The 22,603-nt window shown below is 51.1% G+C and overlaps 1 protein-coding gene across 1 annotated transcript; it reads right to left on the bottom strand.

Annotated features, from left to right (window-relative positions):
* Positions 1-9,683: 9,683 nt before the first annotated feature.
* On the bottom strand, positions 9,684-22,452 carry IGBP1 (immunoglobulin binding protein 1). The gene is made up of 6 exons (XM_039838983.1): positions 21,965-22,452; positions 21,374-21,670; positions 17,167-17,362; positions 15,809-15,888; positions 15,030-15,142; positions 9,684-9,930 (listed from the first exon to the last, which is right to left on the bottom strand). The coding sequence occupies exons 1-6, from the start codon at positions 22,156-22,158 to the stop codon at positions 9,785-9,787; spliced, it is 1,026 nt and encodes a 341-aa protein (XP_039694917.1). The 5' UTR covers positions 22,159-22,452; the 3' UTR covers positions 9,684-9,784.
* Positions 22,453-22,603: the final 151 nt, after the last annotated feature.

The following is a 22,603-nucleotide window of genomic DNA, read 5'->3' as shown; positions in this document are numbered from 1 at the left end:
TCACTGAGTCCTTTTAGCTGTTGGAAGTTTTAGGTTTGACCTAACCTTTCCTCCAATATTCCTTGTTTCTGTGCCCCGCCCCAGCTTCCTACATACACATCGGGTTTCAGATCGTACTATCTAATCTCCCTAATATATATTATTTTTTCTACACATGTGCTCAATTGCAAAGAAGCAGAAATGGCCTCGGGGTGGCTCTAGCTGTGTGTGTATGTGGAGGAGATTCCCTGATAAATTAAGGCGGGAAAAGAGAAGGGCTTAGGCCTCAAATAGGACCTCTGAAAGCAACCTTTCATTGCTTAAGAAAGGGGACCTGGTGACCACATTTGTTTCTGCCCTAGTGGCTGCTCTTCGTTTCCTCCTGTCTTCTGCTGAGAGCCACGTAGATGACTATGGTCTTTTTTTTTTTTTTTGGATGAATATCTAGACCTTTCAAATTTCTCCTTTGCCTGTATTCCCAGAGGCTCTGTATCAGCGGCCAGATACCATATGATAGTGTGGGAAAAGCATTGCACAGGGAGCAGACCTGGGTTTCAGTCCTAGCTTCACCACGTTCTTCCTGTGACACTTTTGGAAATTGCTCTGTCTTTCTGGACAGGTAGCTGGGGTTCGGATCTCAGCTCTGCCAGTTATAAGTCGGTGAATTTCTGTACCTTGGTTTCGCCCATCTGTAAAATGGCAATAATAACAGTACCTACTTCATAGGGTCGTTCTGAGGGGTAAATGAGTGAGTAAATGTAAAGTGCTTGGCAGAGGGCCTGGCACACAGTAGGCATTACGTGTTTCCTGTTATTATTTGTTTAGTTCAATTAATGTCTATTGAACATCTAGGTTTCAAGGTAAGAGGCTGCAAAGTTAAAGACTGTCCCCAGGATCCAGACTTCTGTATTTTTTTTCTGTAAATATCTATTGAGTGACTACTGTTTGCCAGGCAGTGTTGTAGGTGCTGAGGATTAAGTGGGGAAGAGGATGGACATGACTTGTGTCTTCATTGAACTTATAGTCTAGCAGAGGAGACAGATATTAAACAAACAGATCACCAAAAATGTCTATGCAAAAAAAAAAAAAAAATTCTATACACCTGAACTTGTGATTAATGGCCCTAAAAGAAAAGGCCAGTATTCTTAGCATAAGACCTTGAGGGTATACAAGATGCTCAAAAAAAGTCTTTTGAATGTAATCAAAACGGTTGCTAGGAAAACCAAATACAAAATTGGCATCAGGTGCCCTATAAATGTAAGGAAATATTGATTCCTTAGCCTTCTCCAGGGAGAGTATCAGAATTCTGCCTCCCTCTCCATCCCCCAACTCTGGGTTGGGCCTCCTGATTAGACTAATATGACTCTTCAGAGTTGAGCCTGGGGAACTTTTTGGATATGTTGCGGGGCTGTGCTTTCATTCTCCGATGTACCCTAGACGGCCACCTGATGTGTCATTCCTTTCTCTGCTTCCTATTTCTTTTCTTTCCCCTGGCTAGCTGGGATTCTCAAACCACTTCTTGGGGCTAATTGACCACGTACAGGGTGAGAAGTATTGGAACAATGCTACTCAGAATTTGCAGGGGAGGAGGGTGAGAGGTAAGAGCGGCAGGCCTGGCTCTTCTCGTGGAAAGCACAGATGTGAAGAGGGCTGGCGTGTCTGGGACAGACAAGATCCACAATGTTGACAGCTTTAAGCCCCCTTTCACATCAGATCTCTACCCTCCTTCACCTTCAGATTGGTAAATGGAAGAGGCCTAGAAAGGACCCAATGTCACACAGAGTGTCAGAGGCAGGGCAGAAACAGACCCGTTTTCATTTCTGTTTCCCTAATGTCCAGCTCAGGGCCTGCAGAGTCGGCACTCAGGTGAATGCTTGTGTGACAAATGAAGGAGGTCAGATCTCTTGGTTCCTCAAGCAAGGTGGACTGGCAGGGCTGGGCCAAGATCCTGATTGCTTACCCTCTTTCCCCCCAAATAGAGAGCATGCTGTTTGAGCTGCAGCTCTCTTGAGCCAGATGGACGAGTGTAAATACCAAGGAATATAGAAAAAGTGGGAAGAAGAGAAGTAGGCCAGCAGACAAACTCCAGACAGCCGGCACTTGTGATTTCCCAATTCTAATTTAACCAACCAACAAGCAAAAGCTTAGCCGCCTCAGAGTAAGCAGTGTCAAAGATAAGGTAGCCAGAAAAGCACAAAAGGTCTGCCAATTTCATTCACAAGCATTTAAGGCTGACATGATTCTAACCCTCAAGAAACTCACAGTCCAGTGTGTGAGGTAGACGTAATCCCAGATACCCATATGGGGTACTATAGGATATGCAGGAGAGAAGCACACACTAGCCTGAGATCAGGGAAGACTTCATGGAAGAGAGGATGCTGCAGTAAGGAGAAACAGAGTAGGCACAAAAGGCACGAAAGGCAATCCGGGAAAGACCAGAAGGAATAGAGGAGGGTGAGGGTCTGAGATAAGCTGGAAAGCTGTGAAGCTTCTAAGGAGCAACAGAAAAACAAAGGAAGGAGAAGAATGGAAGAGAAAGAAGGATCAAGGAGTGATGGAAGTGAGGGGAGCCCTGGGAAAGAAGCAGCCTCAAGATTCTCCATCCTGGATTCCAAGGTTCACCCGCAGCCTTCAGAAGGACTCATTTCAGGAGAGCTTAGAATAGCTGAGGTTTTGCCATAATGTGTTTTCTTCTGATTTTCCCTCTCCTGCTGTACTCTTATTTGGTTAGGTATTTGCAACTGCAGCTCAGTTAAATGTATTTGTGGAGAATCTATTTAATGTCAGTCACTAGGATAAGGTACTACAGACCAGGGGTCCCCAACCCCCAGGCCATGGACAGGTACCAGTCTGTGGCCTGTTAAAAACCAGGCCACATGGCAGGAGGTGAGCGGCTGGCATGCAAGCGAAGCTTCATCTGTGTTTGCAGCCGCTCCCCAGCACCAGCATCACCGCCTCAGTTCCGCCTCACATCATGAGGCATTAGATTGTCATAGGAGCACCGGTCCCTGTGCCAAAAAGGTAGGGGACCGCTGCTATAGAAGGTGCATGCATAATTTGTTCAATCGCCAAATTTTTATTGAGGTCCTCCTATAAGGCTGGTATCGTTCTAGGTTGACAACTGTGTATGTGGTGAGTGAAAGTGGCAGGTAGACAGTAAAAGGAGTGTATACACACACTATCAACATCAGGATCGAGGCCATCAGAGAAGTCCAAAGTAGACCAAGGTAAAGGCTAGTAGCTGTGCGACCTTGGACAAGATGTTTTCCCTCTCTGAGTCTTGGTTTTGTCATCTGAAAAAAGGAACTAATCATATGTATTGCTGTGAGAATCAGTGGCATTGTTTGGAAAGCCCATTTGGCAGCGTCTGACATCAGGAGCTGCTCCATAGTACTTGTATTGAGAAGTGGGGAGGTGGTATGTGCATTGGGCTCCAACAGGCAGAGAAATAGGAAACACGATCTTTACTGTAGTGGCCCAGTGGACATAAAAGTCTAAAGGTTTTCTTGGGTACAGGGACTAGTTTAGTTTGACTGGAGCCTCGATGTCATGGAAACTCAGTTTTATGAAAGGGAGTAGGAAAGAAGCCCGAGAATGGATAAGAGAGGATTTTTTTCTTACAAATATCTATATGTCTGGAGGTCAATGGGTCTAGAATCAAGTGAAGGCAGACCCAGGAGTGTTGATTCAAGGAGGGCCCTGTGGAGATCGAGGACAGAGCACATGTGAGTGGGTATTTCAAAGTTTTCTGGAAGTCACTGGATCACTTCTGAGGGCGGGCAGGCCCTGGGGCAAAGCGGCAGGCCATGTTAACCAACCATCTCCGTTTGCCAGGGACCGAGGAGTTGCGTGGAACATGGGACGTACAATGCTAAACTAACATCAGGATGTTCTCGGGCAGACAGGGACAGCCGGTCCCCTCATTTGGGCCCTTGCCAGTGTCTCCTGGATGTCAGCGGGCTGTTCCCCGCTGGTCTCCCTTCCTTTGGTCTTCGTTGCTGCTTCTAGAAGATCACGGTCACACAGAGCTCTTAGCATGCGCCCCGATTCAGACCCTTCAACGTCTCCCATTGCCTCTGAGATCAAGTTCAGAGCTCACAGCCTGGCATCCAGAGCTGTGTCTACACTGCTTTCAGCTCTCCTTGAAAGTCTCATTTCCTCCCACTTTCGCGGCACACCGGATACAGCCTCCTTCCCCAAACAGGAAGTATGTTTTCCTATTCTGGGCCTCTGCCCATAATGTTCTCTTACCGGCCTGACCAACTTCAACCCAGGCTTCAAGGTTTAGTGAAAATATCATTCCCTGAGACTCTCTATGCCACTTTCTCCTCTGGGTACCCACCTGTACACCCAGCTTCCAGGGCAATGCTTGGTAAGCTTATGGTGTGTGTGCGTGTGCGTGTGCGTGTGCATGTGCGTGCGTGTGTATTATTGTAATTTTTGAACAGTCAGAATATTCACATGATTCCAAATTGAAAAGGGATGCTAGGGAATTCAGTGAAAAGTCTCCTTCCCACTCCCGGCCTCTAACAACCCAACACCCCACCCCCTCCAGAGATATTTCCAGCACGCACAGCAAATGATGTCTTTTGCTTAGTTAAATGAATAAAGGAACAAACAGTAAAAACCTGGAAATAATCCAAATGTTCAAACTCTGAGGCCGGCTAAGTGAGGTATTACATAGCAACATTATAGACTAATCTGCAGTCGTTAAAAGTCATTAAAATGATTAGAAGGCAGACTCTGCAGTATATGATACGTTAAGAGCAGAATATAAAGCAGACCCCTACACTGGATGCATTTTGTAAAAATGTGGTCTCTTCGGTGTTAGGATGAAAGATCTGAGAGAGAAACGATGGCTGCTTTAAGGTGAGGGATTCTGGGTTTTCTTTCATGTAAAGTTGTTCGAATATGAAAAGAAAGAGGCTGGATTATTATGAATCTGCCTGATGAAGAGTGATTCATTCATTCAGTAATTCATTCCACAAACATTGAATTCTGGCTTTGTCAGGAGGAAAAAGCCAGAAACAATGCTGAGAGTCTCAGGATGAAGCACTAAGTGGGCGATGGGGATCTAAGAAACTGTGATGGAGTGGGGGGGGCGATTGTGTGTGGGGGGGGATGTGATGAGCTCATTTCAGGACCATTGAGTTCCGTTTGTTCATCAAGAGCTAGCGCTAGCCGACAGCACACATGTGCTCAGGAAGCCGGAGGTGGGTGCAGCTCGCCCGGGGAGAAGGTAGACAAGGAAGGGAGAAGACACGTTACATAAAGCTGGTGAGAAGTCTTTCTGCAAATAGCTCAACATCTCTGAGCCAGGGCCAAGGGCACCAGGGGAGCAGAGGTGGTTGGTATGTGTTGCTGAGTGTTGAAGGGTCTCAGCGTTCAGGCAGAAACGCTTCTCTCAGCCCCTGGCCGCCAAGCCTCATGCACTCATATCCTGGGTCTGGTCTTAGTTGTCTGGGGAGGCCTGGTGGACACAGGGGGGGCTTCAACTGGCTTCGAAAATATGTAGGAAGCCCTAAGTGAGGGGCTGAAGTGCAGGGTTTAAAATATTTACATGGACAAGGACCAGCCAGGGCGGGACTGGCACTGGGAACAGGGACGTGTGGGTTGAGGGACGCGGGGTACCTAGAAAGGGAGGTTTCTCACTGGGGGAGAGGTGGTCCCCAGAGCAGTGTGCCACCGGGGTGTATTGCCCATGTTCTGGTGTCCGCTGTGCTTTGTGCTTCCTAGGGAGGCAGTGTGGCGGACTGGAGCGGCCTTGGGAGTCACGCAGACCCGAATGCAGGCTTGGCTCTACCACTTAGGGCCGAGTGATCTTTGGGAAAGCACTTCTCTGAGTCTGAATTTCTTCATTTATAAACGGAGGCTATAATACTATCTACCTTGGGCTGGTGTGGTGAGAATTAGAAATATCGTAAAGCTCCTAGATTATAGTAGGTGCTCAATGCATGGCACCTACCCTGGACCTATATGGCTATTATTTTTATTTGTGCCATCAGGGGACAGGCTGGCCTAAGTCACATACATTTGTCAAGGGTGGCCTGGTGGCCCGTAGCAATTCTCTCCTTTGTCATGTCAGCGCACAAAGAAAAGCATTTCACAAACGTTTTCGCTGTGGTGACGTACAGACGATAGACTGAGGAAACATTACATGGGCAGGGATAAAAATAAAGTTGAGAAACACTGAATAAGAAAAAAAATGCATGCCCTCTGTCTCCGCAGCTTGCCAACAGCCACTTACTCTTCACTCCTGTGCCCTGTTTTATAAGATATTTGATTTCATGTGCTCCACACTCTGGCCCGTGGTGTAAATAGGATTTTTGTTGCCTGTACCTGGGAGAGGCCAAGGCCATGTCCTTGTGATGGAACATGAGTGAGCTGTGCCAGCTTGAACTGTACCTTGGATGAATGGGTTAAAAGCTACCTGTGAGGAAATGTGCAGGTGTTACAGAGGGCTGTTTGGCAAGGAGAGAATGGTGACAGCAGCAGCTTGCTGTATGTAGGGTGTCCCAGGAGTGGGTGGCACTGTGTCTGTGGTGCTGATCAGCAAACGGAGGTCCAGAGTAAGCAGAGGGGGACTTTGGAGTTTCGTTGACACCGAGGTGGGTTTATTTCAAACGTTTCTCCCTTTTCAAGTTGTTTTAAATGACAGGAGAGATGCAGGCGACCTTGGTGGCTCAGGGTGACCCAGCTAGGGAGTAGCAGAGCGAGAATTGAGACTCTACTCAGGGCTCTTAAGTACACTTCTTGGGCTTGAAATCAGCAAATTTCATCCCCTGCCCTATCTTTCTCACAGGGGGAGTGGCCAGGAACGGGAGTGCAAAGGACAAATGCAAAGAAACAGCGCTCAGTGTTCACCTTTGCCCAATCGAACTGGCCTCCAGGTGAGAGCTTTCGAGGGCAACCATTTTGGCCACCCTGGTATGCCTGTGTGTTCTACTTAGTGGCTGTGTGGCTGAAGTAAGCGCCTCTCATTTCCCAGAGCCAGTTTACCTCTCTGTGAAATGAAGACATCATCACCTGCCTCACAGGCTGTGAGAAGGAAATCAGCAGCATACGCGAAAGCATTTTGTGAACAACGAAGCACTATTATCTGGTGAGAGCTTCGAGTCCTCACTTCTGAGTCCATCAAACCCAGCTCGCTCTAGGACCCTGCGAGGCCCTGCTCTGGTGGGCGTCCGGAAGGTGGTTCTTTTTCGGTCTCAGGCAGTCAGTCAGGCACACTGAACTGGGGAGGAGAACGGAGGAAGCCGGGTTTGCTCAGCATCTCCGTCTTCTTACTCCCCAGCTGAGGGGGAAATGGAGGGGGAGCCGGAATAACCTTTTCTTTGGTGAGTCAGCTAAGAAGGAGTTTCTAGAGCTCAGATGATGTATAAGTGGTGGTTTGGGTTTGGATTTTTAAAGCTGCTGCCTGTTTCACAGCATCTTTAAGACAAAACTAAAAGCACAAGCAATTGGGAAGCACGTGGCTGATGAGCGAAGCACAGCTTCTTTCTAGCGTGAACTTCAGGGAATCGCCCAGCTTCTCCGGGCCTGTTTTCTCAACTGTATAATGGGACGATGCTACCCCGTTCGTAGGGTCATCGTGAGTATTAATAGTATGTGAAAGTGCCTGGTACACAAGAGAGGCCTCAAGCCTGTCCATTTCCCTCGCTTCTCGGTGGACAGACTGTAGCCACACAGCTCAGATGAACAGAAAGAAGTTATTCAGTTGTTTGGTTCTGTTATCATGGCTGCCATTATTCACTGAATTCTCACAACCCCAATGAGACAGCTCATCCACAGACATGGAGGAAACAGGAACATTTCAGAGAAGTTTTATTGCCCAAGGGCACAGAGCTTGCAACTTTTAAAGCCAGGATTCCGACCCAGCTCGTCTAGTTTGCTTTGTGGACACCAGAACGTGTAAGGGGGCTTAAGCAACCTGGATCTTCTGGAAGTTCCATCATTAGACAGGGATCACGGGGGTGACCCCAGCCTGGCCCACTTTGAGAATGAACTCACGGTGGAGCTTCAAGGGCAGGAAATCGGGCACTGCCAGAGGCAGCCTGAAAGAGCTACATAATGAATGTTCGCTCCCCAAATCCTTGGGGAGCCCAAGCTGTGCTCCCACGGTGTTTCAGGAGTGGCAGTCGCCAGCGCGGGGTCCTTTCTGAGCGGCACACCAGTGTATCGTTGGCAGTGTTCTGCCATCTCCCACTAACCTGCCTCCTGCTCATCGCCCGACAGCGCTCCACTCACCACCGCGTAACCAGCAGGGAACCGAGTCTCCCCCATCCCCTCTCCTAAGCTAGACGGCAGAAGCTGGAACACGAAGGCTGAGTCATCTTCCTCTCAAAAGAAACTCTAAGTGTGCCAAAGGCAGAGAACAAAAGCACGCTCTTTCCACACATCATTTCTTTGAACACGTGGCTGCTATTTTAGGGTATCGACCCAAGAGCCGAAGACATGTCTCTACCGTAGAAAGTAGGCACCTTTCAGTGACATCTGTGCCACCCCCTCCTCCACATCCAGTGCCCAGCATGAAAGTGATGCTCATGGCGCATTCTGAGGCAGGACCGGGCGAACTCCCCCGAGTCGGGGGAGACCAAGGCCTGCACTGAGAAGAGGGTTTGGCGGAGAGTGTGGAAAGAATTCTAGAAAGAATTCCACACACGCGCCGAAGTCAGTCGAGAGAAAAGAATTAGAAAAGGGGCGACGCTCCACAGAGCGTAGTCCCCTCTCAGAGGCAGGGGGTGAGAGGGACAGTGAGAGGCTGAGGGACAGACAGTGGAGACGAGGGCGGTGAGGGCGGTGAGGGAGACAGAGTCAAGGGACTGAGAGGGACCCCAGCGTTCGGGAAGTCAGCGTTTGTCGTGTCTGTTCCCAACTTATGGTCCAGACTGTTTGCCCGTGTCCTCTGCTCTGGGCGCAGGGAGGACGGGGAGGTGGCATGCGGCCTGAACTGCTGCTGGCGGTTCCTAGTCTCGGCCATAGGGAATGAACAACATTTTGTGTAGGCGCCACTTCAAGACTTTCCTGTTCCCCTTCAGGGCACGGGGAAGTGGCCGCCAGCAACCCCGGCAGGAATCCTCCTTTGTTCTGCAGATGGCCCAGTAGCCTGGCTGCGCTCTCTGCATGGATTCAACGCCTTGGGTTGTGCCAGGCATTGCCCAGCACGGGCAGGGAGGGCCAGCTGGCCTCTGGTGGCCCAGTTATGAGCTGTGCTGCAGCCCGAGCTGCGCGTCCCCCTGAGCAAAGGCCCTGGCCTCAGAGCCACACCCAGTGTGGCCCTCGCAGTGCCCGTTTGTTTGCTCCTCCTGGCCGAGGACCAGCGGATAGGGTGGTTATGGCCCATTCGCTGACAGCTCTAATCCTGAAAATTGTGCCGTGTGGCAGGAAACGTCCTGGCTTTTGTGCTGGCCCCTCGCCAAGCGGTGTTGGGCTATTTCAGTGCCAGGGCAGGAAGACTGCGAGGCCGGCTTGGATCAAAGGGCGACAAGCGGGCTGTCTCTGTCAGCCTGGGGACCCACAGCCGGCCCCCTTCCCCACGAACACACAGTTGATATCCGACGTCTGTGTTTCTGCAGACTCGGGCCAGCGAGGGGACTTTTACTTTTAGGAATTCATCGCAGCCCGTGATTATACGGGCCACTCCTTAAGGAATCGGGATCCACCGCGCTGAGGGTGCTGGTGCTGGAAGCACGTCCGCGCGCACACGCAATTGCTCAACACTTTATTGAACGCGGGGCAGATTCGGGGCGCCGAGGCGGAAGCCCAGGTGGGGGAAGGCTGCCCCGCGGCCCCGTCTCCCGGGGGGCTAACCCATGTTCTGCCGGTTGCCATAACCCCTGGGGTGGGTGTCCTTCCAGTCATCCCACTCCCGAGCCCGCTGGAGTGTTTCCTCGTCCTCCTCGTCCTCTTCGATGTCCGGCTCTTCCTGTCGCCGAGCTGCTTTTCTGACCTCTGCCCAGGTAGCAAAAGAAGACAACGGACGTGAGAACCCGAGGGACAGTCGCGTACAGTGAGCACAGGGAACACGGCCACGGCGGGAACAGTGCTCACGCACGGAGCGGGGACATGGCCAACGCCAGGGAGGATGGCTGCTCCGGGCGCTTTTCGTTAAGAAGCAAAACCAGAAAAGTTGCCCCTGAGGATGGATTCAATTTTGGGAAAGACATAACTCATGCTAGAGTGGCCAGCACCCCCGCCCCAACCACCAAGAGAACCCCAGCACACCAAAACACCCAAGTAGAAAGTAGTTCTCAGTTTATAGTTTATGACGTGCCAGGGAGTGGGGACTGCGGGCGACTTTCTCTCCAGCCATGTCCCATTACGGTCACACACCGCGGGTGGTGTATAAAACTGGACACCACAGGGCAGTCGAACCTACTAGAAAAGACTACCCGCGTAATTGCGCACATGCTTGGAACAGGGTCTGAGGTCCAAATGGCACTAGTCCGGTGCGGTGGCGTGCACCCGAAAGAAACTGAACCAACTGCTGGATCTCTTTTGCATTTTCTCTTTCCCAAGGTGAAGGAGCATTTCCTGGCGGCCCTGAGGTGCCCACAGGAAAGTCTATTACTAAGGCACGGAATGAAGTGTAGGGACCTGCCCGCTCCCAGCACGTTAGGAGTCTGCTCTTCTTTTCAAAAGGTGCTTTTATTATAAAAATAAAGGCTGCTGGGAATCACACGCACCCCCCTCCACCCTTTATAGCCTCCGCCTGGGTCAACGAATGGACCATTTGTGCCTGTCCCAAAACCTCCTCCCTGAGCGTCTTCCAAATCACAGTCCCTCTGGCCCACAGGGGACCCTGCACCACATTTTGTACTAGAACTTCCTGGAGTTTCTAAAGCTTCGTGACCTGTGTGCAAACCCAGACACCAGCTGTCCATCTGTACGGTCACGTCTTAATGATTTTAAGTACACCTGTGTAACCATCGCCAGCATCCCATTAAGGGTTGTCTGTCACCCCCCAAAGATCCCCTGTGTCCATTTACAGTCAGGCCCCGTTCCCTCCGTCCCCAGCCCCTGGCAACCACTCATCGGCCTTCTTTCTCAACGAAGCTGCCTCTTCTGGACGTTTCACGGAAACGGAATCCAGCACTGTCTTTTGTGTCTGACTTTTCATTTAGCATGAAGTTTTGGACATTAGTCTTGCCCACTTAAAATATGGTGATATCTTTCTAATCTGTAGGTCCGTCTTCCATCCCGTTCCTCACAGCCTGTCTCTTGGGGAAGCTGGGGCACTTGCACTGCAGTTTCCCCGAATCTGGATTTTGCTGACTGCACGTGGCTCGGTCTGAGTCTGGGCTGACCCCGTCGGCGCGGTTGTAGGTGCTGCTGTGTTCCCTCATCGGGTGGCACGTAAGGTTGATGTCTCTTGTGTTGTGATGTTAACAGCTGTTGATGCTCAACGCCTAGATTCATGAATTTTCTGGGGCTTTCAGAAAGGTGATACTCTTCTTTTCGCTTTTATGAACTAGAACGCTTTTCTAAAGAGAGGCCTCCCCTCACCTACTGCTACTTAGTGACCCGGGAGAACTGAAGACAAATAAATGCTCGACTCCCTTACTTTACCGCTTTCCAAGATAAGAAGTTGGTTCCTTATCCTCTGAAATTGAACAGTTTTTGTTTTTAAATATAATTATGAACTCATGAAATTAAACAGTTGATGGGGTTCGACCAACTGCAATGATTTCTCAAAACAGAAACTTTAAAATTTCGGAAGTCTTAGATTCACAGGAAAATTGAGACGACAGTGCAGAGTCCTTACGCATCCGTCCCTACCCTGTCCTGTGGGCCTCTTCCGTTACTATGGTTTGTGTCACGACTGAGGAACCAACAGTGACACTTTATTCACATTTCCTTGGGTTTTACCTAATGTCCTTTTTCGGTTTCAGGATTCCATTCACGACACCACATGACATTCGGTCATTGTGCCTCCTTGTCTCCTCTCGGCTGTGACAATTGCTCACTTTCCTCGTTTTTGATGACCTGGACAGTTTTGTTCTGAAACCGGACTGCCACGCTTCGTAGTGAACACCTGCTTGTTGTTCTGGAATTCTCCTGTGCGTCAGATCTTTGACACGGTCTGTCAACGCTTTCTGCCAATCGCTAGTTGATCCTGTGGCTCTGGACCATTTGCCTGTTTTTATCTTGAGGTTCATGGGAATACACTGTCGCCCAGTTTCGTTGTAAATATTGCCCATGACTTTTCTCTTTTGCTGTTAAAGTATAACATACATGTGGAAAAAAGCCATAGTACAGCTCAGGGCATTTTCACGTCTGAGCGCGTCTATGAAAGCAGTCCCCGGATCAAGATGTAAAACGCAACGAACTCCTCAGAAGCGGCCCCCCACCCCAGTAAAGGCGAACATCATACAGGCTTTTAACCAGCAAATACTCGTTTCGCTTGTATTTGGACTCCATACGAATGGTCTCATAGAGTATATACTCTTTTGTGTCTGGCTTTTCTCATTCAGCGCTCACCTTTCGTGTGTCGTTATCACCACCATGCCCCTAGATTCTCCATTTTTATCGTTTCCTCTCTTCTGTGGACTTTGGGCTTCTGTTTTTGTTTTCCTCGGCTTCTTAAGGTAGGACTTTAGGTAGATTTCATCTTTTTTTTTTTTTTTTTCTAATATAAGTACCGAGAGTTATACATTTCCCTGTCGGCCCTGCTTTGGTTGTACCCCCGTGAATTCTGATATTGTATTGTCTTTCGGTTTAAAATATTTTCTCATTTTCCTTGCGATTGCTGCGTCTTTGACCCATGGGTTATTTAGAAGTTTGATTGAAAAAAAAAATATTGGGGGATTTCCTAGGTATGTTGTTACGGATTGCTAATTTCATTCCATTGTGCTCAGAGGACACGTTCGGTGTGATTTTAAACTTTGAAAATTTACTGAGACTCCTTTCATGGCCCAGAATATGGTCTCTCTTCGTGAATCTGCCGTGTGAGGTTGAAGAAAAGTGGATTTTGCAGTTGTTGCACATACTGTTCTATGTCAAGCAGCTTCAGGTGGTTGCTAGTGTCGTCCAGGTGTTCGTGTCCTTCCTGGCTTTCTGTGTCGTAATTCTATCCAGTACTGAAAGAAAAGTACTAAAATCAAGTATGATTGCAGGGCTGTCCATTTCTGCATTTAACTGTGCCAATTTTTTTCCTTCGTGTAATTTGAGGCTCGTTATTAGGCGCGAACAGGTTTATGATTGCTGTCTTCCTGACAAATTGCCTTTTATTAGTAAAAACTGCCCTTTTTATGTCCAGTGACACCTTTTGTCTGAAGTCTACATGATATCACCATAGCCGCTGCTTGCTTACGCTTACTGTTAGCACAGTATACCTTTCTCAACTTTTCGACTATCGATCAGTCTGTTGCCTTTATAATTAAAATGCATCTTCTGCAGACAGTACGCAGTTGAGTCTGATCATCTCTGGTTTCTAGTTTGGAAGTTTACTGCACTTATGTTTGAAGTCATTCCTGGTGTGGCTGGACTGGGCCCCAGCGCTCTGCTTCTGGTTTTCTGTTCACCTGTTCTTGCTTCCTCTGCTCCTTCTTTCTTGCCTCCTTCCTAATTTCCCGACTGATGGTCGAGTTTTGTCTCCTTGCATTATTTTTTAAAAATATTTTTAGAGCAGCTTTAGGTTCCCAGCAAAATTGAATGGAGGTGTTTATGAGTTCCCTTACCCAAAATCCCCCAGCACCTTGACATCCCACGGATGGCATTTGTCATAACCAGTGAACCTATATGGACACATCGTCCTCACCCAAAGGCCCTGGTTGACATCAGGGTTCCCGCTTGGTGGTGTACGTTCTACAGGTCTGGACCAATATCTAATGACGCGTGTCCACCATCACAGTGTCAGATTGATTAGTTCCACTGCCCTGCAAACCCTCTGTGCTCCACATCTTCCTCCTCCCTTCTCCTCTGACCCCTGGCAGCCACGGATCCTCTGTCTCCATAGTTTTGCCTTTTCCAGAATGTCATAGAGCTGGGGTCATACAGTATGTAGCCTTCTGAGATTGGCTTCTTTCCCTTTGGAATATGCATTCAAGGTTCCTCCACGGCTTTTCAGGGCTCGAGAGCTCATTTCTTTTTAGCAACGGATCCTAGTCCACTGTCTGGGTGGACCACACTTTGTTTCTCCACTCACCCACTGAGGACATCTTGGGTGCTTCCGGGTTTTGGCAATAAGGAATGAAGCTGCTATACTCATTTGTGTGCAGGTTTTTGCACGGACTTTTCAACTCATCTGGGTAAGTGCCAAGGAGCACAACTGCTGGATCGTATGTTACGAGTACGTTTAGTTTTGTGGGAAACCGCCAAACTGTCTTTCAAAGTGGCTGTACCATTTTGCATTCCCACCAGCGATGACTGAGAGTCTCTGTGGCTCCATGTCGTCACCGGCGATTGGTGGTGTCAGTGTAACTGGCCACCTCAGGTCTGTCTATGCTTTTTCTGCTAATGCCATAGTACTTCCATCTTTCTAACGACCTCCTTCTCCACCTTCTCTCCCCCAGACACCTCTGCATATCTACCGTGATCTGATTACCAAGGTGGGCACCAAGATGACAGGAAGTCGAAGTACCCGCCCTCAAGAAGCTCCAGGTACCACTCCTTCCTCTATGTGCTGACTGCCCTCCAGTCTCTGTCTGCTTCTGATCGCTCTCCAGTGCCTTCAAGTATTTGCTGTTATAGTCTGTCCAGTCTGCCACTGTTATCGGCAGGAGGGGTGACCGGATACAAGCTGCTCTGCCCCTGCCACAAGTGGAACTGCTACCCACGGATTTCTGGTGTTGCTATCTAGCTGCTCGGTCTGTTTTTATACCATGATATCTGGAGATTCAAAAACTACGCTGCCCCTCCGCCCCCGCCTTCCCAGAATCACCTGCTGTTTATTTTAATGATAAATGAAATAAAATCCTGCCTGGACTCTTTCTGCTGCTCCGAATCTTTGTCCAGGTTACTTCTGCTCCTAAAGGACCATAATACTTGGCCTGCATTGAAGCGCTAGGGAGAAAGGGGCCGGGAGCGTAGGTACCCCACCCCCCTCATACCTGCCGATGTCTTGGCTAGCCCCTGATCTGGTAACACGCCAACTTTCTGATGCTGATCGTACCAGTCATGCACCGTCATGGTCGCCAGACTTGGATAGCCAGCTCCAAATACTCTGCAAGATCACAGTGCATTTAGAAAACTCAACATAAATAGCACTATTAAAAAGCCTCTTCTCTTCAGCGACAAAGCCTGTGTGTTTCATCCTTCCTCCCCTAACCAGCTGTCTTCTGAGTTGTGCAAATTCCTGCGAGGATGTGTGAAAAGAGGCATCCAGGAAGGGGCAGTGAAGTCAAGCGCTTTCAAGAGAAGATAAATAGCCCACGATCACCTCCCAATAGGCAGTCCCAGAGGCCGATGTCCCACAGAGCACTGATCACACTGAAAGGGGTATTTATAGTTGGTGGGTCTAAAAGGCACACGGAGGAAGGACTCTCTCCGGCCACCCTACGCAAAAGCATCTCGAGAAGCCAGACAGGCGACTCTGTACTTTTGAGGCCTGTAGCTGTAGGCAACAGGAAGGAATTCTCCATTAGATTCCTTCTTTCTGTTTTCCGCTAATTAGCGAATTTGCTATTTTGGTTGCCTCTCTCTTGAGTGTCTTTTTAAGCTCAAGTCTGTGAGAGAAATGTCTGCTGAAGAAAGAAAGAATCAAGAGAGATCATAACAGCCCTGTGATGAACAGCCTCCCAGGTGAAGCCAAGCCCTTTTAACAATGCCCACGCTGTCCCGCAAAAGCGAGGGGCCTGCAAAGGCAACCCCCTTTTTTGGTGCTACCTACTTGGCTTGGGCCGCATTCCGAGTGAGAATGAAGGATTTCATTGGAGGCCTGTCCTGACGAGATGAGGAAGAAGGTGCTGCCTAAAGAGGAAATGAACGTCAGAAGTGCGTTTGCCTTTGGCCCACCCCACTACGCAGGCTGTTCAGGCTTCCGGTGCCCGAAAAGCCCCGGGTTCAAACTTCGCTCCCTCCCTACACATCAGTCTCTGAGCCACAGCGGCAGGATACTGATGCTGGAGGTTGTGTGGCTCTTCTGAGGATGCCCGAGAACCTTGCTGAAGAGAGAGGAAGCGGAAGCCCTCCCAGGACTCATGTCACTGTGACTAAAGAACTACTTGGCTTTAAAATCCTCCCCTCCAAAGCAGGTTCCAAAGCCTTCTTCCATGTTCCATCGAAACCCCCTGAGCCAATCTGGGGCCCCTCTCCTCAGCCTGGCCTGCAGTGCTGAAGTTGAATTAAGAGCCTTCTTCTATACCCCGTTCCTAAATTATGCTGTTAGTCGAGAACCCCACGAGGTACGTCCGAAGTGGTATTCTCAAATGCGAGGGGGAGACACTGGGTTCAGAGTTTTCACACACAGTCGCGAACAAATGTTTCAAGGAGCCTTGGCTGTCCAGGGGCACAATGTAACATGAAACAGTCTGCTCGAAAAGGTGTTCGTTAGGTTCTGGGGCCATCTCAGCAATGTCACCACACGAGAGGGCATTAAAAAACAACGGCAGTGACAAAGAAGGGGGCAGCCTCGCCACGTGTGAAAACCGCTCATGCAGAGAGCTCAAGCGGCCACAGGGCCTTCGAACGCTAACGTTCAGTCTTTTACTTTGGACACGGGGCACCGGGCTGACGCTACCCAGAGGAGGCGACATCGCCTGGGCTCATTAGTGCAAACTGAATCACGGGGCAGAACACTAATGAGCCCAGACTTCTGGGTTATGACCCGCGGACAGCCAGAGCTGTGTACCCCGGGTTTCCTCTACCGGCACGCCCCCCCGTGTGTGCACGCGGCTGTCTTTGCTGTGTGTCATACCTGGGTGACCTAAAGGTGCCCAGAGTGCATCGTGTTGTAAGCCTGACCTCGGGCTGCTCCCCCCGCCTGCACACATCCGCCTCTCGTTCCGTCTTCTCCCTACGCGCTCCTCTCTCCCGCCCCATGTCACAAAATCCCAAACGGCTGCAGGCGTGGCTCCGGGTGGCAGGCGCCGGGGCCCACGCGGCCCGCTAGACAGAGCACCACCCCGGCGTGCCTGCAGCCTGCCTCGCTGGTCTCCATGGGAACGGGGGTCTCCTGGATGCCCGGCAGCACCTTGAATTGGACGACTCTCCTGCGGACCCCGCCAGGCGGTGCGGCACCAGGCTTACCTCCTTTGGCGAGTCCTTCTCGCGCAGGATCTTCATCTCTTGGTCGATGCTCTCGATCTCCTCTAGGCTGACACCGACCCACCTTCTCAGGAGAAGCAGGTAGTACGCACGCATTTGCTGGTCGTCTGCCTGGCCGCTTTCCACGGCGGCCTTCTGGGCGGCCAGCCTCCGCTCCACCTCCTTCCTCTGCTTGTACCTGTTCCACAGAAATGCGTCCCCCGTGAACTCAGACGTTCCTCTGAACGGTCGCGATAAGGTTTGCACTCTGTAAGTGACCGGTCAGCATGCCAATTTCCGCCTTGGCGAAAATACACATTCTGGACCTGAGAACATGCCACCGAGGCCATTCTCTCAAGGCGACGAGGCAAGGATGGGATCGACAGGGGCTGAGAAATACATTCCGAAGCCAGAAAAATATAGAAATAACCTGGTCTGAGCAAGGCCTCAGCGGTTTTATTCCATCAACGTTCACTAGGCTGGGCGATCAGTGTCGCACCATGGCCGTTTGGGAATTACAGTTTCAGAGAATCACAGAATCTTAGGGGTCAGTGACCTGCCACTAACACAGGAATTCCTTGTGAAACGACCTGAAAAATAATCATGTCTTCTGCTGGGCAAAACGCTCCCGGCTCTCTGAGTCATTCCGCTCTCAGACTCACGAGCGCCCTGCTTGCCCTTGGCAGGACGCATTCTATTATCCATCATTCACTCAACAAATGTTTACTGAGTACCTAGTGTGTCACAGGCACTGTTCTCAGTGCTGGCGACACCGCTGTGTATACAACAATGTCCCTGTTCTCCTGAAGCTTTCATTCTAGTGGGAGCGGACGCAACGGAACAGATGAGGCGGCAGATGGTGATCAGTGCTGGCAAGACGCAAAGAGCAAGGTCAAGTGCACGGACTGGTGGCGTGCGGTGAAGAACGATGGGAAAGAGGTCAGACAGGTAGCCAGGGCCTAAATTTGTAGAAGGCTAGAGGGAACAAGACCCAATATAGCAAATGCCATATTCCGAGTGACATGGAAAAGCCGCTGGAGGCTGGACTAGAATACAGGACAGGAATAGTGACACGAACACGTTTTTTTATATGGGCCACTCCGGCTGCTCTGTGTGGCCTGTGGGGAATGGGAAGCACAGGTGGAAGCGCAGGTGACCGCAATCCAGAGGAGACAAGTGACTTGAAACGGGGACGTGGTGACAGATGGAAGTATTTAAAATCTACAACAGACAGGATTTGCCAGTTTGATGAACGCAAAGGTTCAAGGGAAAGAGAGTCAAGGGGAATGTCCACGGTCCCCAAGTGTCCCGCAGTAGTGCTGCCTGACCGCCCGCTCCAGGCCTTTGCAATCAGATGCCTGGCCACCTAACTAGCTATGGAACTTTGAACAAGTCAATTGTCAGAGCCCATTTCCTTATCTTTAAAGTGGGGTAGCATTTGCTTTGTGGGGTTGTTAAGAGGGTCAAAGGGAGCATTGAAAGTGCTTTGTAAGCAGCAGTATAATACAAATATTGATAGCCGATAAGAAAATTAAGGCCGGGGGGCTAGATGACGCCTCACCAATTAAGTGGTAGAAATTGGATTGGTCGCCCCAGGTCAGACTCCAAAATCCAGGCCTTTTCTGCTCCCCCACATCGCTCCCATCTTTCTAGTGAGTATTCCGTCTGCCCCGCGCCCCCTCCAAGACACCTCGAGTAGCTACTGTGAGCCCGTGTCTGGACTGGGCACCAAGGATGCAGTAACACAGTCGGATACGAAGGATGCAACTGGTCAAGGTCCCTGACCTTCAGGAATTCCAGCTCTAGAGAATAACGCAGCTATGAGCGGCACAAAATAGTATGACAGCACCTGGGGGGAGGGGACAGGCAGAAGCCTCCACGGGACACGACTTCTGCTGCCCCTTCTCCGCAGGCTCCTATAAGCACTTCTTCCTGTACCCTGTCGCGTCTCTTACGTCTGACTGTTCCTTCCTTCCCCGCCCTCCTCCCTTAACTTGCCCCCCAAAGGTTTTATCCTTGGCTGTTTTCTTTCTACCCATTTTTCCTTGGCCAACTATCCACACCCAGCAGAGATCCTAAATTTTTAGCACTAGCCATAAAACTGTCTCCCAAGTTTTAGTTACACATCTCCATCTGTCTATGGGCCTGGCTATCCAGTTGTCATTTGGTGAACTAAATTCAGTAAATCTAAAATGAGACTCATTACTTACCTAGCTTCTACTTCTCTACTAGTCACTCACTAGCCTGTAAGCGTACTTTACTATTCTTTATAGCCCTTACCACCTAAAATTACAGCATTATTTACTATTTTACTGCCTGTCTCCTTGCCAAAATAAAAGCTCCATGAGGGCATAGACTTAGTCCGGCTCCCCATGACCTAGCACGGTTCCTGGCACACAGGAAAGGCTCCATAAACATCTGTCGAGCGAACGAATCCATTTGCAGCTTTTCAGATCAGGCCTCTCCCGACTTTCATGCTACCAGATACGTCTACGTGGATGTCTCCTAGGCACCTCACAAAGGTGCCAAGCCTCGGTCCCAAAGTCATGCTCTCCCCGACCCAAATATAATCTTCCTCCTCCATTCCCCACCTAAGCGACTTCCGCCGCCGCCCAGCTGAGTCAGGAACATGGCCATCTCCTTTGCTCCTCCCTGATACCCCAGCTCCCACAAGCAATTGATCACTAGGTTTTCTGCAAAGTCAACCCTCCTAAATAAACATATCCCCCCATCCCTCTGCCACTGACAGAGTGAGGCCTCATCACTTCTGTGACTGAATGGGATCTAATCCTGTCCTCCACATTGCTTCCTAACTGCCAGAGGATGCTAGTTAAATGCAACATGACAATGTTGCTCTTTGTGAAAAAGGAACACTCCAGTGGACCACAATCATCAGCTGAAGTTTGAGCTCTTTAGCACGGCCTAACAGTAAAATTTATAAAATATTTACTGAGTGCCAGATACTGTGCTTAGCTGTACTATATGCTTTATCTTATTTATGCCTAACCCTGAGATAATTGTCATTACTTAGATTTCACTTATGAGTAAACCTGAGGCTAGACAGATTAAATAAGTTATGCAAAGCGCAACGGCTTATAATCAAAGCCGCCTCTCAAACCCAGCTCTGACTCCACAACCTACATCGGCCACAAAGCTGTGGCAGCAGCTGACTCTAGTGCTTTCTGACTCGGACACTGTGCTATGCTTTTTCTGTGTCAGAAAGGACCTATTATCCAATTTTACAGCTGGGGAAATGAAGGCAACGAGAGATGAAGCGACTCCACCAAAGTCAGAGTCACTGGATGGTAGAGCTGGGACGCAAACCCCTCCCGCCGTGTCAGCGACGGGGCTGTGCCTCCGCCTTTCTGACAGCGCAGCCTGTCCCCCAGGTCTGAACGCTATGACAGTCTTCAGCATCATGATGCCACCCCTTCGCGTTCGAACATCACCCGATCGCCTACAGCTATTCCGCAGCCCAGCACAGCTGTGCAACGCCCTGTCCCTCACTGATGCTACGCTCGCTGCTGGCTAATGCTCTCCCTTCCTCTTCGAGATTATATTCCTATTCATCCTTACGCAAGTCATCACAGGAGTCACCTGTTCTAGGGAGCCTTCTCTTCTCTCCTGCTCCCTCTTCGGATAGGTGCCTCTTCCGTCTGTCCTCACGGTACTTTGTACATCTTTTGATCACAGCATTTTGTACTGATACTGTTTCTGTGCCCCCGGCGTCTAGCGCACGCAGCTCCTAGGCACGTTCATTAACCGTTTCCTTAAACTAAACTGAGAATGAGCAAGTTGTTCGCGGTCACGTGGTACAGCTGTGACAGGACGTTACCCATTTGATCCAGTACTGGGACAGCGGAGATTCTCAATCAAAGGACCGTAAATGGGCTATCGCTACAAGATACTGCGCCCTTCAGCCATTTGCCTGCTGTGCCATATGACAGCTGCGATGTGGGATGGGGAGACACTTTGCTCCCCATTGTAAGGTAGTTAGGGGTCTGACCGTCAGGGACGATCATCTCGACAAAGGGAGAGGCTTCTCGAAAAACTCAGGAGGGCTTGCTCTCACCAGGGGCTATGGTCATTAAGAACCAAAAGAGTGACTCAGAGCACTGTCCCCACCCCCCCCAACAAAGCAAACATGCACCCACCGCCCCGAAGCCTTGCCATTCACTGGACGGTGTTGAAATGACAGCTTTTGACCCACCTCTCTATTTTAGCCTGTCTCTGAGCTGCCATAGCAAAGAGGTTAGGATAGGCCACGGAGGAACTTTCGGCAGCGTTACTTCCAGCGGAGTCGTCCTTGGGTTTGGGCAGCTCAAACTCCGCCACGCGATAGTGCTGGCACTGAGTTAAGTACTTTAAAAAGTGTTCTCGCGCCCGCTGCAGATGATCCAGACGCTTGCTGGGGTTCACTTGCTTCATGGCGAGCGCTCCCTGAAACGCTGGCAACATCAGGTACTTCAGGTCACTGGAAGCGATCTCCTCCAAATCTTCGTTTCGGCTGCGGGGAGCGGAGGGGACGCGGGTGAAGACCGACCGGGCGTGCGCACCGCGGCCCTCGGTCCGGGGTGCGGGGCGCGGGGCGCGGCGGCCGCCTTCCTCAACGCCCCTCAACGCCAGCGGCTGCGCAGGCGGCGCCCCCGGGGAGCAGAGTCGCGCGGGACAGCGACTCCGCGGGGGCGGCGGAGGGGAACGTGGGCGGTGAACGCGGGATGGCCGGGCCCGGCACAAACGTCCCCCGCAGCCCGGGCGCAGGGGCTGCACCCTCGGGGCCCTTCCCACCCACTCCCCGTACCTGAACAGGTCCAGCTGCGACAGCATCTCGGCCGCCGTCTTCAGGAGGTCCAGCCCCTTCGACACCTTGTCCTGCACAGCCCGGGAGCCGGACGGCTCCGCCGCCGCTTCCACTTCGTCCAGGAGCTGCTGGCCGCTCTCGAACAGGTCGGGGAGCCGCGGCAGCTGCAGCTCGTCGTCCTCGGCGGCGGCCATCTTGGCGGCGGCGGGGCGCGGGAGCGCTCACTTCCGGCGCCCGAGGCGGCCGGCTGCCCCGAGGCCCCGGCGGGGACGGGCGGCCGGAAGGGGCGCCGCGCAGGCCGCGCGCCGGCCCTTTGTTACCCAAGCGCCGGAGACGTTCGGGACGCCGGCGGCGGCGGTGACGCCGTTCGGCCCCGGCAACCGTTTCCGCGGACTCACCCGTCACAGCTGCCGCGCGCCCAGCTCCTCGTCGCCGCCCCGGGCTGGCGGGCCCCGCGGCTGTGACGGCGCCGAAGGCCGCGCGGGCCCGGGCGCGCCGGAGCGGCGACGCGCTCCCCAGGCCCCGGCGCCCGAGCGCCACATGCGAGTGGCGCCCCCTCCCGGATGCCGTCCGCGGCCGGAGCTCCGGGTGCTCGCGGCCGCTCCCCGGCGCCCCCTTCCCGTCACGCTCACACTCACT

This window comes from Pteropus medius, unplaced genomic scaffold, assembly GCF_902729225.1.
Source record: "Pteropus medius unplaced genomic scaffold, Ma_sr-lr_union100, whole genome shotgun sequence".
NCBI classification, from domain to species: Eukaryota; Metazoa; Chordata; class Mammalia; order Chiroptera; family Pteropodidae; genus Pteropus; species Pteropus medius.
Note: the sequence above shows the minus strand (reverse complement) of the source record. Positions and strands in the feature narration are given on the sequence as shown.

Bases quoted from the DNA above. Each gene is read 5' to 3' on its own strand.
- IGBP1 (XM_039838983.1), bottom strand. From the start codon at position 22,158: ATGGCCGCCGCCGAGGACGACGAGCTGCAGCTGCCGCGGCTCCCCGAC. The intron at 17,363-21,373 runs GTGGGTCAAAAG...TCTGTGGAACAG, and splicing joins AGACAGGCTAAAATAGAGAG to GTACAAGCAGAGGAAGGAGG. The intron at 15,889-17,166 runs GTAAGCCTGGTG...TTTCCTCTTTAG, and splicing joins AGAAGGACTCGCCAAAGGAG to GCAGCACCTTCTTCCTCATC.